Raw genomic sequence first — 13,389 nt, 5'->3', positions numbered from 1 at the left:
GCTACTGGGACTTTTGAACATAAGCTGTTAGCAAGGAGGAGTGTCTGTGGAGAAAATGCCAACTTGACATATGCAATTTTATCTGTGACTTGATTCTGCTGAGCAGTGGATCGATGTCACCTGGTCACATATCCTCCAAATATTCTTTCTCTTTCACTCTCTTTTCTCACTCCCTGTATAAATAAATCCAATATGTTTGTTTTATTTCTCACTTTGTGTCTGTTGGTGTGTCTTGCATTCTTAAGCATGCACAGGTTAGAACCTACTCTCTGAGTCAACCCAGTTCCTCCAGTTTTGCTCCATTTCATTACCATTTTAAAACTATATAACTTAGCAAATTAAGGGTAACACACAAATGAGCAATTGGGCAATATCTGATAAAAGTGAAGAAGCAATATTCTGTAACTCAGAACTTTTCATATGTAAGTATATACTCTAGAGACTGCTCACATGAATGAACAGAGAAATATGTCTTTCACAGCATGTTTTTTTTTTGGGGGGGTGGGGGTGGAGTAAGAGTTTTAGCTCCAGGTAAAAGGATGATTCAGTTGTGATTAGATATAGGAGTCAAGCCCTGAAGATCTATCCAACCCCAGCTTCCCTTTCATGGGTATTTTAGATCCCACAGTAAAAGGAGGAACCCAGTAATATTTTGGCACTGGCTGTAACATTTTGAAGAAACATAGTAACCAGTGAGCTATCAAGACCAATGATAGTTATTAAGGAAGACATAAATTTAAATTGTTTAAAAAGCTGGTTGGGCTACACATCTGATAACTATTAATCAGGTAACATGAGCCTGTTTGATGAGGTAAGAAGTATCAATAGACTCTGCTTCCACAAATAATTAAGTATCTTTTAGGGCAACCAAGGATAATGAGCCCATTTTTGCCATAAGGTTATCCTTGCTCCCACATAGAGGCTGTGAAAAGGGTTTGACAATAAAGACAATATCCTGACTGGGACATTTCCATATGCAAAACTTTAATTCCCCCAGATGGCAGCACCCTTTGATGGGATTATTTGATGGAAGGTTGTGTTTTCTGTGGGAACATGAATAGTTACAGAAAAGAGCTTTTGACAGCAAGCAGAACCTAGAATATCCCTCTGTGAAGCTGCAGAAAAATAAACATGATCTTTTCTAAAAGGATGCAGATTGCATTCAGATTTATATTTAACTGATATAAAATATAGGAAAAATATCCTGATTTGTGTGGGGAAAATTGCTAACCTGATATCTGGAGGTCTGAAAGAAGGGAAAAATGGTTTTAGTGACAATGCCCAAGCTGAAAGGAAAGGGTGAAAAAACAAAAGCAATAATTTGAGACAAACTTTAATATTGAATCATCAATTCAAAACCCATCCAAAGGTTCTGGGGTCCTGAATGTAGTTAAGATGAGGACTAGTGAAGAAGGAAATGATAGAAAGGGGGCAGGGGAAAGTTTAAAACAGAAGATCTGGTTCAAGGAGTTTTCAATATCAGAGAGAGGTTTAAAAAAATAAATAGCATAACAAGAAGGATACAAAAGGAAAATAGGAGAGGACTGAAATTTGGGCTTGTAAGTGACCTTACTCTGTTGTTTTGGATGAAACCTGACCACTTTGTAGAGTCATAAACTTGGGAAATCAGTCACCTTTATGTCAGTACTGAATGGGAGAAAATATTTGCACACTGTCTGTCTGACAAGGGGCTGATAACCAAGTTCAACAACTCAATTGACAACAGGCAATTGAAGAAATTCTCACTACTACTTATAATTAGGAAAATGCAATTCAGAATCACAATGAGCTATCACCTCACACCTGTGGAAGAGGCCTGTATCAAAAAGACCTGAAACAACAAGTGTTAGCAAGGATGTGGAGAAAAAGGGGCCATCTTACACTATTTGGTGGGAATGTAGACCGATTCGGCCCTTATGGAAAACGGTATGGAGGTATCTCAAAATATTAAAAATAGATCTCCTCTTATCATCCAGCAATCCCACCTCACAGCATCTATCTGAAGAAGATAAAAACACAAGTTCCTAGGTTCATTGCAGTATTAATTATGATACCAAAATGTCAGGTTTTCAGTCCTAGTGTCCCAGCTAAGAATGTGTTGATCCCAGGCTGCAGGAGCAGCACTGAGCCACAGCCTCTAGAACACCACAGGTTGGTGTCCCATGAAGCCGCAGCAGGAACTGTGGCAACTCAGGCAAGCAAGCAAGGAGGCAAATTGGTTTAGAGAAAGAAAAAGTTTATCAAAGAGAAAAAGAACAGAAATAAAGTGTGACTCCCAGCGGAGCAAGGGAGCCCAAGTGGAGTCTAGTCTCAGGGAATCTAGACCTTTTCCTAATTAATCTAAAACTCCACCCAGTCTCTCTGTGATTGGTTAGTTCTCCTGGTCTCACTCACTGCCCTAATGTCTCTGTGCCCAGAACTAAGTCTCTGTGTCCCAGCCCTTATCTTAGAGTCCTTTATCTTCATTGTTCTTCTTCCAGAATCTGGTCCTGTTACACCCAGTCTTGGGATGTCTTATTAGTCCCCTTTATAATAGTTAGGTTATGGAAACAATCTTAAGCATCCAGGATGAGTGGTCTGGGAAGGTGTTCTATATAAACTCTTTCACTTTGCCACAACATGGATGTAACCGGAGGGGATTTTTTTATGTTAAGCAAAAATGTCAGGAGGAGAAATCCACGTATCAGATGGTTTTACTCATGATCAACATAAACAAAACAAAGGGTCAGGCAAAATCAAATGAAAACATTTTCACTTGATCCAACTATAGAACTGAATGAAGCTACTGGAATGGGGAGAGAGAAAGGAATGAACAAAGTGGGGAGGGAACATATGGACAATGATGTAAGACTATGGGTGTCTTGGTGATGGATGTGACTTGGTAATGGTACCTCAAGATGGAGATCCTATAGTTTTGAATTACATACTGTATTGTCAACTGTATTATCTAAGTTGAAAAATAAATTTAAAAAAAGGGGAAGAGGTTTGAGTTGTTGAATCTAAGAATAGGAGAAGAGCTTAGAAAGTGTTTGAGATTTTAAAATTCAGACATGAAGACCAATTAGGGGATGCAGGAACAGTCTGCTTAGTTACTGTGGATGAAGGAGAATCAATGGCAAAGTTAGAAATCCTATTCTGGCAATAGCCAGCTAATCCTAGAAACCCTCAGAATTGACTAGTTGACTAGTTGACTGTCTCTTTGATATTAGGAAGAGGGAAATTAATAATTATGTTAATCCTTTTAGAAATAAAGTTCTTTTCTTGTCATAGTCACCTGAGGGTTGTGGGCAAGAACAGGAAGATAAAATAGTGAGTGTTAATCCTCATTACTGAGCAGAAGACAAAGGTCATCTACATTCAGAATTTAGGTAATACTGAGGCTCAGATAATTTCAGAAGAGGGATGGAAGCTGTTCAAAGGAGGCTGGACTGAGTCCTGAGGGGATGAAACTGAGCAATAGGGAGGGAAGAGTGAATACAAAGAAGGTGCCTGATGATTACCCACCCCAGACCTGCCCCCTCACATCACTTCTGCTGCTGAGAGAGGAGTATGGAGCACAGCCTAGCTCTGCTGTGGGAAACCCACCAAAATAGCTCTTGTTGACTGCAGTGGGGCCTTTACAAAAAACAAATCCCAAGGGGGGTATTTATTAATAGTTAATTAACAATGGTTAATGATTCTCCTAAAAAATTCCATGAGGGTCAGTTTTTGTTCTGGAGGTGTGTGTGTGTGTGTGTGTGTGTGTGTGTGTGTGTGTGTGTGTGTGTGTGTGTGATTAAAAAACTAAAATGTAAAAGTGCCCCTCCAAATGGAAGCAAATTAGATAAGATCTTTAAAACAGGAAAATCTACTGAGGTTGAGAAAAAATAAAGCCTAGTAGGTTTATTTATTTATTATTTTTTTACAAAGACCCTATCATTGAAAAATGGCTAATATTTAGGGTAAGAGAGAAAAAAACAGGCATTATGTCAAGTCCAAGGGCCTGTATGCAGACTGCTGAAGTCCACCCAACTTCCCAGGAAAGTTTCCCACTGAGCACAAGGCAGGGCTTCACCATGCTGCTCAGGCCCTGTGGCTACCCCCCAACCTTGCAAGAAGAAATACCCCTGACTTGGGTCTGTATTCTGTGCAGTGACCCTGTGTTAGACACTAGAGACTGATTATACAAAGATGAAAAATTTGATGTCTGCATGTAAAAGCACTTTCTAACAGGGAGACAAGCAGGTAAACCACTATAAATTTAGTAGCATAGGGCCTATATTATGTATCCACCCAGAGCACAAATAGAGCAAATAATCCTCAGTGGAGAGGACTAGAGAAGGCACCACAGAGGAGCAGGGAGCAGGACTTAGCAGATGAGCAGTGAGAAAGCAAAAAAGGTTTAAAGCAGAAGAAAGAATCAGCACAAAACACACCTCACCACCCTACCCTCCCCTGCTCCACTTTTTGGTATACTGATTCTGAGGTATCTTACATGGAAGAGGTGATGTTTTTCAAGGTGGTGGAAAGCTGTATGGGTTGAGTCCTGCAATGCCAGGATGGAAAAGCTGCATCTGGGTGTGGGCCTCAATTTATCCTGCATATAGCACTATTCTCTCTGAGATCAGGGGATTAAGATCTTGCCCAGTAGAAAAAGGGGTAGGTAAAAACAGAAACAATGAACAACCAGTAGTTCAATGAGGAGGCTATTGCTGCAGATTGGGTGAGAGATGATTCCCTCTAGAGATAGGACAGGATCAGACATTTCCAGGCAGGACTTGGATTTGGGTCTCTTGGGAACATGGTGTGCAATGCTTGGACATTACAGACAGGCCAGCAAACTTCAGTCTGGTTCTGGCATTTATTTGTTCCATGATTCTGAGCAAGGAATGAACAGTTTCAGAGTTCGGGAAATAGACCCATTAGTACTTCATGTGTGTGCCTGCAGTTGAATCTTTTAAGTCTGTTTTAGCACACAGGTGAGGATCCACAGTTGGGCAACCCAATGTAAATTCACATTGGGTTGTCCTGTAACAGGGTTTCTTCTGTAAAAATGGGCATAGTGCCATGTACCTCATGTTTTTGGCAAAGGCTGAACAAGATATCTATGTGAGTGTAATGTAGTGACTGGCACATAATAGGGAATCCACATCTTGAATACCTTCAGCAGTCATTCAGGGCCTCTCATATTTTGTTTCACTTGGATCTTTTTAGACAAAGTGTTACAGGACAGTGAGAGTCTGGGAGAAAATGAGCAAAATCAAAATCAAGATAAATGCTGCCATAGTTAACCTCCCCACGTGTCTCTCACCCACATCTGTTTCAATCAGGCCAGGGCCAAGAAATAAGAGCTGCTTCTTCCCATGCCTCTACCCCATGTGGCTCCTCAGGTTACTTCTGGCTCTCCATACTGCTTCTTTTCTCTTCAGATTCTTCTCTAGATTCCTCTCCTCCCTGCTCAGCTCCACCTTCCTTTGGTGGGTACAGGGAACCTGGAACCTCCTTTTATCCTGGGGACCACCCTGTTACAAAAGGACCATTCTCTAGTACAAATCCCCTCTTGCTGAAATTATGGAGCTATTTCTTATTTTTCAGACATGCCCTATCCTTTCTCATCTCTAAGTCTTTACTCATGCTGTATCTTTTCATGGATTGTCCTTCCTCTTAGTTCTTACTGCTTCTTTTGGAAGAAGTAATCTGTCCTTAAAGATTCTGCTTCAAATCGAACCTCCTCTAAGAACACATCTTCAATCACCCCCAAATGAAAATTCTTTCCTTCTGTTAAACTTCCAAAGCACTTTATGGAATTACTGTAAACACCGTTATATGCTGCCATAGTTTGCCTGGCTATTCTGAATACATGTCTTCTCTCCTCTAATAATAGCTAGTTGAGTTTTCAGTTCTCTAATTCACTCAAAGCCATGTGCAGTGTTATCAAAAGTAGATACTTAATGGATTATTATCATTGACTTGGATAGAGAAGAAAGCAGTAATCGAGGACTAGGTCTGGAGGTGGGGAAGAATGGCATGTGTCCATGATCCAGAACACATGTGGAGATGTTCTTACAATGCTAATTTCACTGCCATTATTTCCTTATCAGCTTTACAGTTTATTTTTACACCTTTATCATTCCTCCACTGTACCTGAGTTTTCAACACATAAGGCCAGTAACAAGAGTTCCAGACAACACATTTCACTAGTTTGCTGAGTTTTTGGTTGGTTTGTATGTTTGACCTGGTTTGTGAGGGACAAAGATATATCTATGGGACTTCGGTGTCTTTTCTATAAGAAAAATATGTACCTTGACAAAACCCTAATCAAGGCTAGTAGCTGGTTGTTTCAAAATCAAATAATCTGATTAACTGTGTCAGGGTACTAGATTGATAAGTTTCTTTTAAATGTTTTAGTAAAGAAAAGCAGTTTTTGAAAAGAAATCCTAATATTTGAATTTAAAAATGAAAGACAAGCTGTTGTAGTTATGTGAAAGATCTTTATTTCCTTTGGAACAATATTTATACGATTATTGTGCAGTTTGCTAACATCATAAGTACATGATCAAGTTAATCTTTTAAAAGGCACTTTGGGAGCAAATTACAGTAAAGTAATATGGACAGTTTGATATTATTGATCTTGCCACCTTATAAAGTTGTCTGCTCATTCCACATTGTTCTTGTAATGTTCTGCAGTAAATTATTGTATTTTATAAAAATTTCAATGTCGCATTATGAAATGCACTTTCATTGATTGATTTATTTTAATTCTACTTACTGTTATCAGCATCATCAATAAGTCACATTTAAAAGGCACTTCAAAATATTATCCCTTACGATTAGCTAAAATAACCACTCCTTTATAGAATCATAAGAAAGTGTTTTAAGCATTTTAAGTAATACAGTCCTTGGAATAAAACTTGAATAAACCAGAGTTTTTGTTATTGTTCACTTTAAAAAATAATTTTTTCTGTTGTTATTTTTAGTTATACAATTCTAAATTGTATATTAGTTATAAAGAATAAGTTTTTTTTAGAAATGGCATAGTATAATTTTTTAATCAAAATTATAAAGTTAGCTTCCCAATGCTAAGTCAAAATCAAACATTTACAATGAACTACTAATGAACATTTACAATTAACTACTTTGTACCATAGAGATACATACAGAGAATCGTAAGTATCAGCTCACCTAATTAGGATCAGTTTCTTATAAAGAAAAGCACACTTTACATATCCTTTCACAAAACTACTATAATGTGATTGTTAGTGAAATCCAACTAAGCTGAGAAAATGTTTAACAAATTTTGTACTCAGTGTTCTTTCATGCTAAAGTTTAAAATAAGATTTTAAAACACTAAGTATAAACATAATGTCTTAAGTTGAAAATTTCATTTTCAACGAAGACAGTTTATATTTTCTCCATAAATGAAGCATTATTTAACAGTGAGATATAGCCCACTTAAATTTTTAAGTAAATATGAACTGTAGGACTAGGTTAGAATATTCTGATAAATAGTCTATAAAAATAAAATTCAAATTATTTTATGCATTATTTGTATTTGTGGAAAAGTTCCATATATAATTGACATTGATAAAAAATGTGAACTTTTCTTTTGTCTTGTGAAGTTGTGTTATCGCCAAATTAAAAATAGAGCTCCTGTTTAAGACAACTAAATATTTCCCCATTTCCCAATCTTCATGTAGCTGTGACAATAATCAAAAATAGAAGTCAATGACAGTCTTGAAAATGCAGAGACAGTATTAAGAAGTCATTAACTGTACCTGAAATTTTTCTAAATTATTTTTTGTTATCAAATATGCCAATAATTTCAGAGACCCATAGCTATTACATATGAGTTTACAGAATATAGACACTTCAATCAATAGGTTCCATTGTGCATATGTGCTAAAACAGAGTTTCCCTGAGATGAGATGAACTGTTTTATAACTGTAAAAACTTAAGCTAAGCTATAGTTTCATATGACATCCACGACAGCTTTAACACATTTTACTCATCAACTTATTTGTGCTAATATTTATTTTCAATAGATTATTTATAAATTTATTACTAAACCATCATAAACAAAGAATTTGTTTTAAAAATGAAACTTTCCAGGAACAAAGGTCACTTTATGCAAAAATCAGGATTCTTATATTTTTAAGAAAATGTATTTTAAAGGGAAAGGAATTTTCCCAAATGCCCAGAATTTATCTGACATTTTACAATTTTAAAGATTCATCCGATTAATTTAGTTTAGTGGAATATTTTTCATTCATGTAACCAAGTAGACTCTTACTCCTGTATTTTTCTTAGGAAGCCATTCATTTAAGTAGCTTTTCATTGAATGGTCTGTGAAATGCTGCTGAGATAATTTTCAGATTTCATTATAAAATTTGTCCACTCCTGACAAATGTCTTCCATGGAGAATTCTTCACCGCCGTATTCCAGAGGAAGAATATCTGGGAAATGCTCAAGTAAACTTTGTTTGTAATTGCTCCCATGCATGTGAATCTGAAATAGCCAAAATGTTTTAGATGATATGCATTTCCAATGTGAAATCACCAGAGCAAAAGGTAATCTATATAATAATTCCAAGATAGGGATTTATACGTATTATATCGTTTATTTGCCTGTTCATAGATTTAAAATTTTTACTTATACTTAGATTATGCTGTTTATAAATCTGATACTTAGTGCTTTCTTATATTTGCTTTCTTATAACTACATAAGACTTGTTTTAAAAAACGCTATTCTCTTCTTCAAAAGTAGATTCTTAAAATGATAAAATTATTTTATACATCCTATTCACTAATGTGCAGAAAGGTAATTCTTAGCAAAATATCTACCATATTACAAATTATTCTTATTTATTCTGTAGAAGATCAAATTGTACTCACTGGCATTAGTTAAATTATCTGAGCACACAGGTATATGAGAAATAATTTATAGGGCAAAGTTGATGGACTTTCTTGGCTAGTACAAAACTAAAAGTAAATTACAATGGTTGAAGACTTAAAATTTTCAAATATTTTAAACTATATAAGTTGATCATATAATGCCATGAAGTTAAAACAAAGGGTGTAACCTTGAATCAAAAGGACATTTTGCCATAGATAGGTAGGGAGAGAGAGAGAGAATAAGTAGCTTTTCTCTCTTTGCAAAAACAGATACTCACCTGCAAATTCAACAATCATTTAATAAGCACCTACTCTGTGCTAAGATATGAAGATTAAAAGAGGAATGAAAACAACTGCTCTGTATTTAGTCACTTCTGAATCCAAATCCTTGATATTTTTCAAGGCTTTAAAATATTACCAGCTAGGCCCTCCCTGGTGGCGCAGCGGGTTAAAGCACAGCACTGAGAATCTAAAGCCGCTTCCGCATGAGTTCGATTCCCGACTGCCCCGGAGGTGACCACATGGCGTGGCAGACCTCTCCTGACCCGCCCGCTGCTCCCCTCAGCAGTGTACTTCTTCGATCTGCCTGTTCTGCTCCCCACTCTGTCTCTGGTGAATCCTCTCACCCTCCGCGTTTCTGGCCTGTACCCCAGTTCTGTATGTACAAATAAATAAATCTTTAAAAAAAAATATTACCAGCTAAATGAGAGAAAATTCTCTCTTCTCAGGTAAGGGCAAATTAGAACATGCATAATGTATTGCCAAGTGCTGAAAGGAGAAAAGTGGGTATAGTGGATATCCATCCCCATTTTGACAACTCTCTTTCATGTCAATTAACTTCCATGAAGATATTTCACATCTCTATTTTTAATTTTTATTTCCTACTTGTTTGTATTCTAATATTTATTAGCTTTAGCTAATTGTTGGTTTTATTTTTATTTGTACAGAATGTAACACAAAATAGTAATTTTTTGTTTTACGTCTCTCAGGGTTAAAGAGGTTGTGCCTAGCAATTATTGAGCAATATTAAAGAGAAAAATATGAACAAATAAAAAAAAAGGCTTTTATAAGAATACAGAATGATGGACAGTCTTCTTAAAAACAGGCAGAAATACTTACTGGGTAACCCCAAAAGAGCTTTATCATTATACTTTCTGATTAGGTGCAAGATGTTACATTTTTCTTAATATGAGAGGCAATGTTTTATAAAATTCCAAGTATGCTATTATCGCTCACATTATTACTATTTATAAGTACAGAATTTTGAGATGTTAATTGCCAAAGCCTTTGAAAACAGTTTAAAAACTGTTTTGTGTTCAGACATTAAATATTGGGAATTCTTGTTTAAATAAATGCTTTAAAAATTCCTTGTGACAGATTTAATATAGAACACCGGGTTTTCATTCTTAGAAATCCAAGCTTTATTTTTAACACTTGAGAAACCCTAAGAGAGTTAATCTATTCACTTAAGATAAGCCTAGGTGGAATAGGTTTTTAAAAAAAGGCATCAAATCTCTCTGCTTTAATTAATATGGCATTAAGTCACATACCTCAGCTACTGTAGTTTTGCAATTATACATGTCTAAAAAACAACAACAAAAACTTTTGACAGAAACAATATAGTCTTAGCACTAGAAATTGAAACAAAATAAAAGACACAGAGTGAGATATCCTGTTCCCAATGCTTTTCCCATCCCCTCCACCCATACCCCTACCAGATGTATGCAGGTAGCAACATAGATTTCTTTATTGTAAATCCCTTTAATGTAATTTTTACACAAAATTGACTAACTGGTGATTCTGATATCTCCCCTTTTTATACAGTGTTTTATAAACACTGTACTACATTTCGTTTATTTCTCTTTACAATACATTTTGCATATCTTCTCGTATTCCATTGTGTGGATGTGTCATTGTTAAATAAACACTTAAACAGTCTTCTTGCATATATAGACTTACTTTTACGTCAGTTTTCCCATAAAATTCTCAAAAGTGTGAAGACTGTTATTCCTGACAATTGTTACACAGTCTAGAGGGTGTAGTCCATTGTACATCCCCAACATTAATGTATAAGAACACAATCTCCCCACGTCTCTCTAACTTGACTTTTCAAAATTAAAAAGAAATTTTAATTTATAATAGTAGTTGTCTTCTCAGATGCATACTCAAAAGTTATTAAATGATTTTATTCTTTTTGAATTGAATGTTTAGTGTAGGATAGTGACTTCAGTATATTTTTACTTACCCGTCCCTTAATTTTTTCTGTCAGGAATGGTTTAATCATGGAAAAGACAGCATGGAAAATTATTGGCTCATTTATCAAATGGATACCACGAACTTTTAGTGGAAAGGAATCCTTTTGAAAATAAAGAAATATTATTAATAATAAAGTATAAGTAGATATATAATATTCATATTGGCAAGTTAGCTCTTTTTAAATGTTTCTTATAAGGGAACTTAAACTATGATTTTATTTTCAACATTATAATATTGTTACCATAATTAATATTGTTACATTTTAAACTTCCAGGCAAACTGTTTAAAATGTCCTTGTATTAAAATTGATGTTGCAGTAACTATCTTTACCGATAGGAAACAGAGATAGTTAGTTATAACCATAGCTTTTACATTTAAGTGTCATGGACTGGAATCCTTGCTTCACTGCTGACAAATGTGTGTGCTTGTACACTGCTATTTCACCTCGCTGATATGGTTAGTTAATTTGTAAAATGGGAAAAAGTATAATCAGGTATCATAGGCTTGATGTGGTCACTAAGTGGCTATGCATTTGAAACATTTGGCAAAGTTACTGCACATGGTAATCTCTCATGATTATATACAAAGTCTTTACTATTTTAAGATTATCCTTTAACTAAGCTCCCAAAGTAAAATTACTAGGTTAAAGATGATGGCCATTTAAAAACATTTTAATTTCTGAAAAGACTATTCTAATTTATACAACCAAGACTGTGTTACAAACTACTGACCCACTACTATACATTTTATTTTTGAGTAAATCTTTTAATTTAAATTCAATTTAGACAGAAAGATGAATTCTCTATGGTTTTTCAAAGTATAAATTCTATGGTTAATAATTTTGAACGTATTTTCATAGCTGCTTCCAACTTGTTTGAAATAGTCATACTCATTGGCAGTATTGAAGTATTTGATCATTTCCAAATTTTTTTAAATTTTCCAACATATGACTAAATTTAAATCTATTCTTTAGAAGTATTATTCCAAACAGTTAAAATATACACTTACTGTAAGAACAGCAGCAATTCTCTTGGCTACAGTTGGGGTAATTTGAAGAGCATGCGAAAACTGCCAGCCTTCCAGATCAAAGACAACCTTGACACCATTTCGTTGTGTTTCTATCTCTTGTACAATAAGCTCGGATGTGATTAGACTTACACGAAAAACATCATAAGCTGTAAAAACTTTTGGGTCCCAATACGCTAAAAAAAAATTAAATATCATGTCTCAGCGGTATGTAAAGAGTCAAATTAGATTTTACAAAGGGAAACTATTTTTTAAAGGCTCATTAGAAATAGGGCCCTCCCTGGTAGCACAACAGGTTAAAGCACAGCACTGCAAAGCTAGCTGAAGCAGCTTCAGCACGAGTTTGTTCCCTTCCCCGGGAGGTGACCCAGGTGGTGCTGCAGATTTTTCCTGACTTGCTCACTGCACCCCTCAGCAGTGTACTTCATTATTCTGCCTGTTCTGCTCCCCACTCCATCTCTGGTGAATCCACTCACTGCCCCTATACTTCTGGCCTATGCCTCAGTTCTGTATGAATAAATAAATAAATCTTTAAAAAAAAAAAAAAGCCCTATAGAAATAATTAAAAAAATAACTTGTAAAAAGATTACATCAAAAACTTGTGCCTTTTCACTCCCTTCTCAAATCCCTAGCAGCAAAAAAAAAAAAAAATTAAGAGTGTGGGGGGGGCAGATGAACAAATACAAGTACTATTTGAATATCAGGTGAAACTGACACAAAACCTGCGAGAAGGTCTATTACCAAAACCAGAAATGTCCATGAGCATGCTCCAAGAACAGAAGTGATAGAAAGGAGGGGAGGTGGGGAGGGAAGACTGGATTAGGAAGAATTACCAGAGCCTCAGTGTCACCAACAGAGTTGCTAAGCAGGCAGGCTGACCACACTAACACCCTTAGTGACAAATAGCACATGATCATAATAACACCGGTTAGAACAATTATCCCCTGTGGAAAGAAAACCCAGGGAGACACTCAAAGTAGTTGTACACACCCAGGAAAAACAAGAAGTACCTGTGCTAAGGAGTTAGTGATATTCTGATTCACACATTTCAGCCCGCCCCCACTGGTCAGATCATGGCAAGCAGAAATGGCAGTAATGGGCAGGCAAGTAGGCAATCTTAAAAAAAAAATGCAGCCATTATATGCTTATTGGAAGTCAAATATAACCAGATGATATACTTTTATAAAATAGAGATTTTACTTACTACAGAAAATACAGGTATTTTGCTACCTGGGAA

General features: G+C 35.8%; 1 protein-coding gene across 1 annotated transcript in view; it reads right to left on the bottom strand.

The window, feature by feature from the left end:
- Positions 1 to 8,244: 8,244 nt before the first annotated feature.
- TTPA (tocopherol (alpha) transfer protein) overlaps positions 8,245 to 13,389 on the bottom strand; it is a 12,948-nt gene continuing 7,803 nt past the window's right edge. Inside the window, exons 3-5 of the mRNA XM_004679847.2 lie at positions 12,135 to 12,328; positions 11,116 to 11,226; positions 8,245 to 8,484 (exon numbers count right to left, since the gene is read on the bottom strand). Coding sequence (XP_004679904.1) covers positions 8,311 to 8,484; positions 11,116 to 11,226; positions 12,135 to 12,328 — 479 coding nt within the window. The 3' untranslated portion in view covers positions 8,245 to 8,310. The remainder of the gene's footprint in view (positions 8,485 to 11,115; positions 11,227 to 12,134; positions 12,329 to 13,389) is intronic.

Source organism: Condylura cristata, unplaced genomic scaffold (assembly GCF_000260355.1).
Source record: "Condylura cristata isolate star-nosed mole 26May11 unplaced genomic scaffold, ConCri1.0 scaffold00009, whole genome shotgun sequence".
NCBI classification, from domain to species: Eukaryota; Metazoa; Chordata; class Mammalia; order Eulipotyphla; family Talpidae; genus Condylura; species Condylura cristata.
Note: the sequence above shows the minus strand (reverse complement) of the source record. Positions and strands in the feature narration are given on the sequence as shown.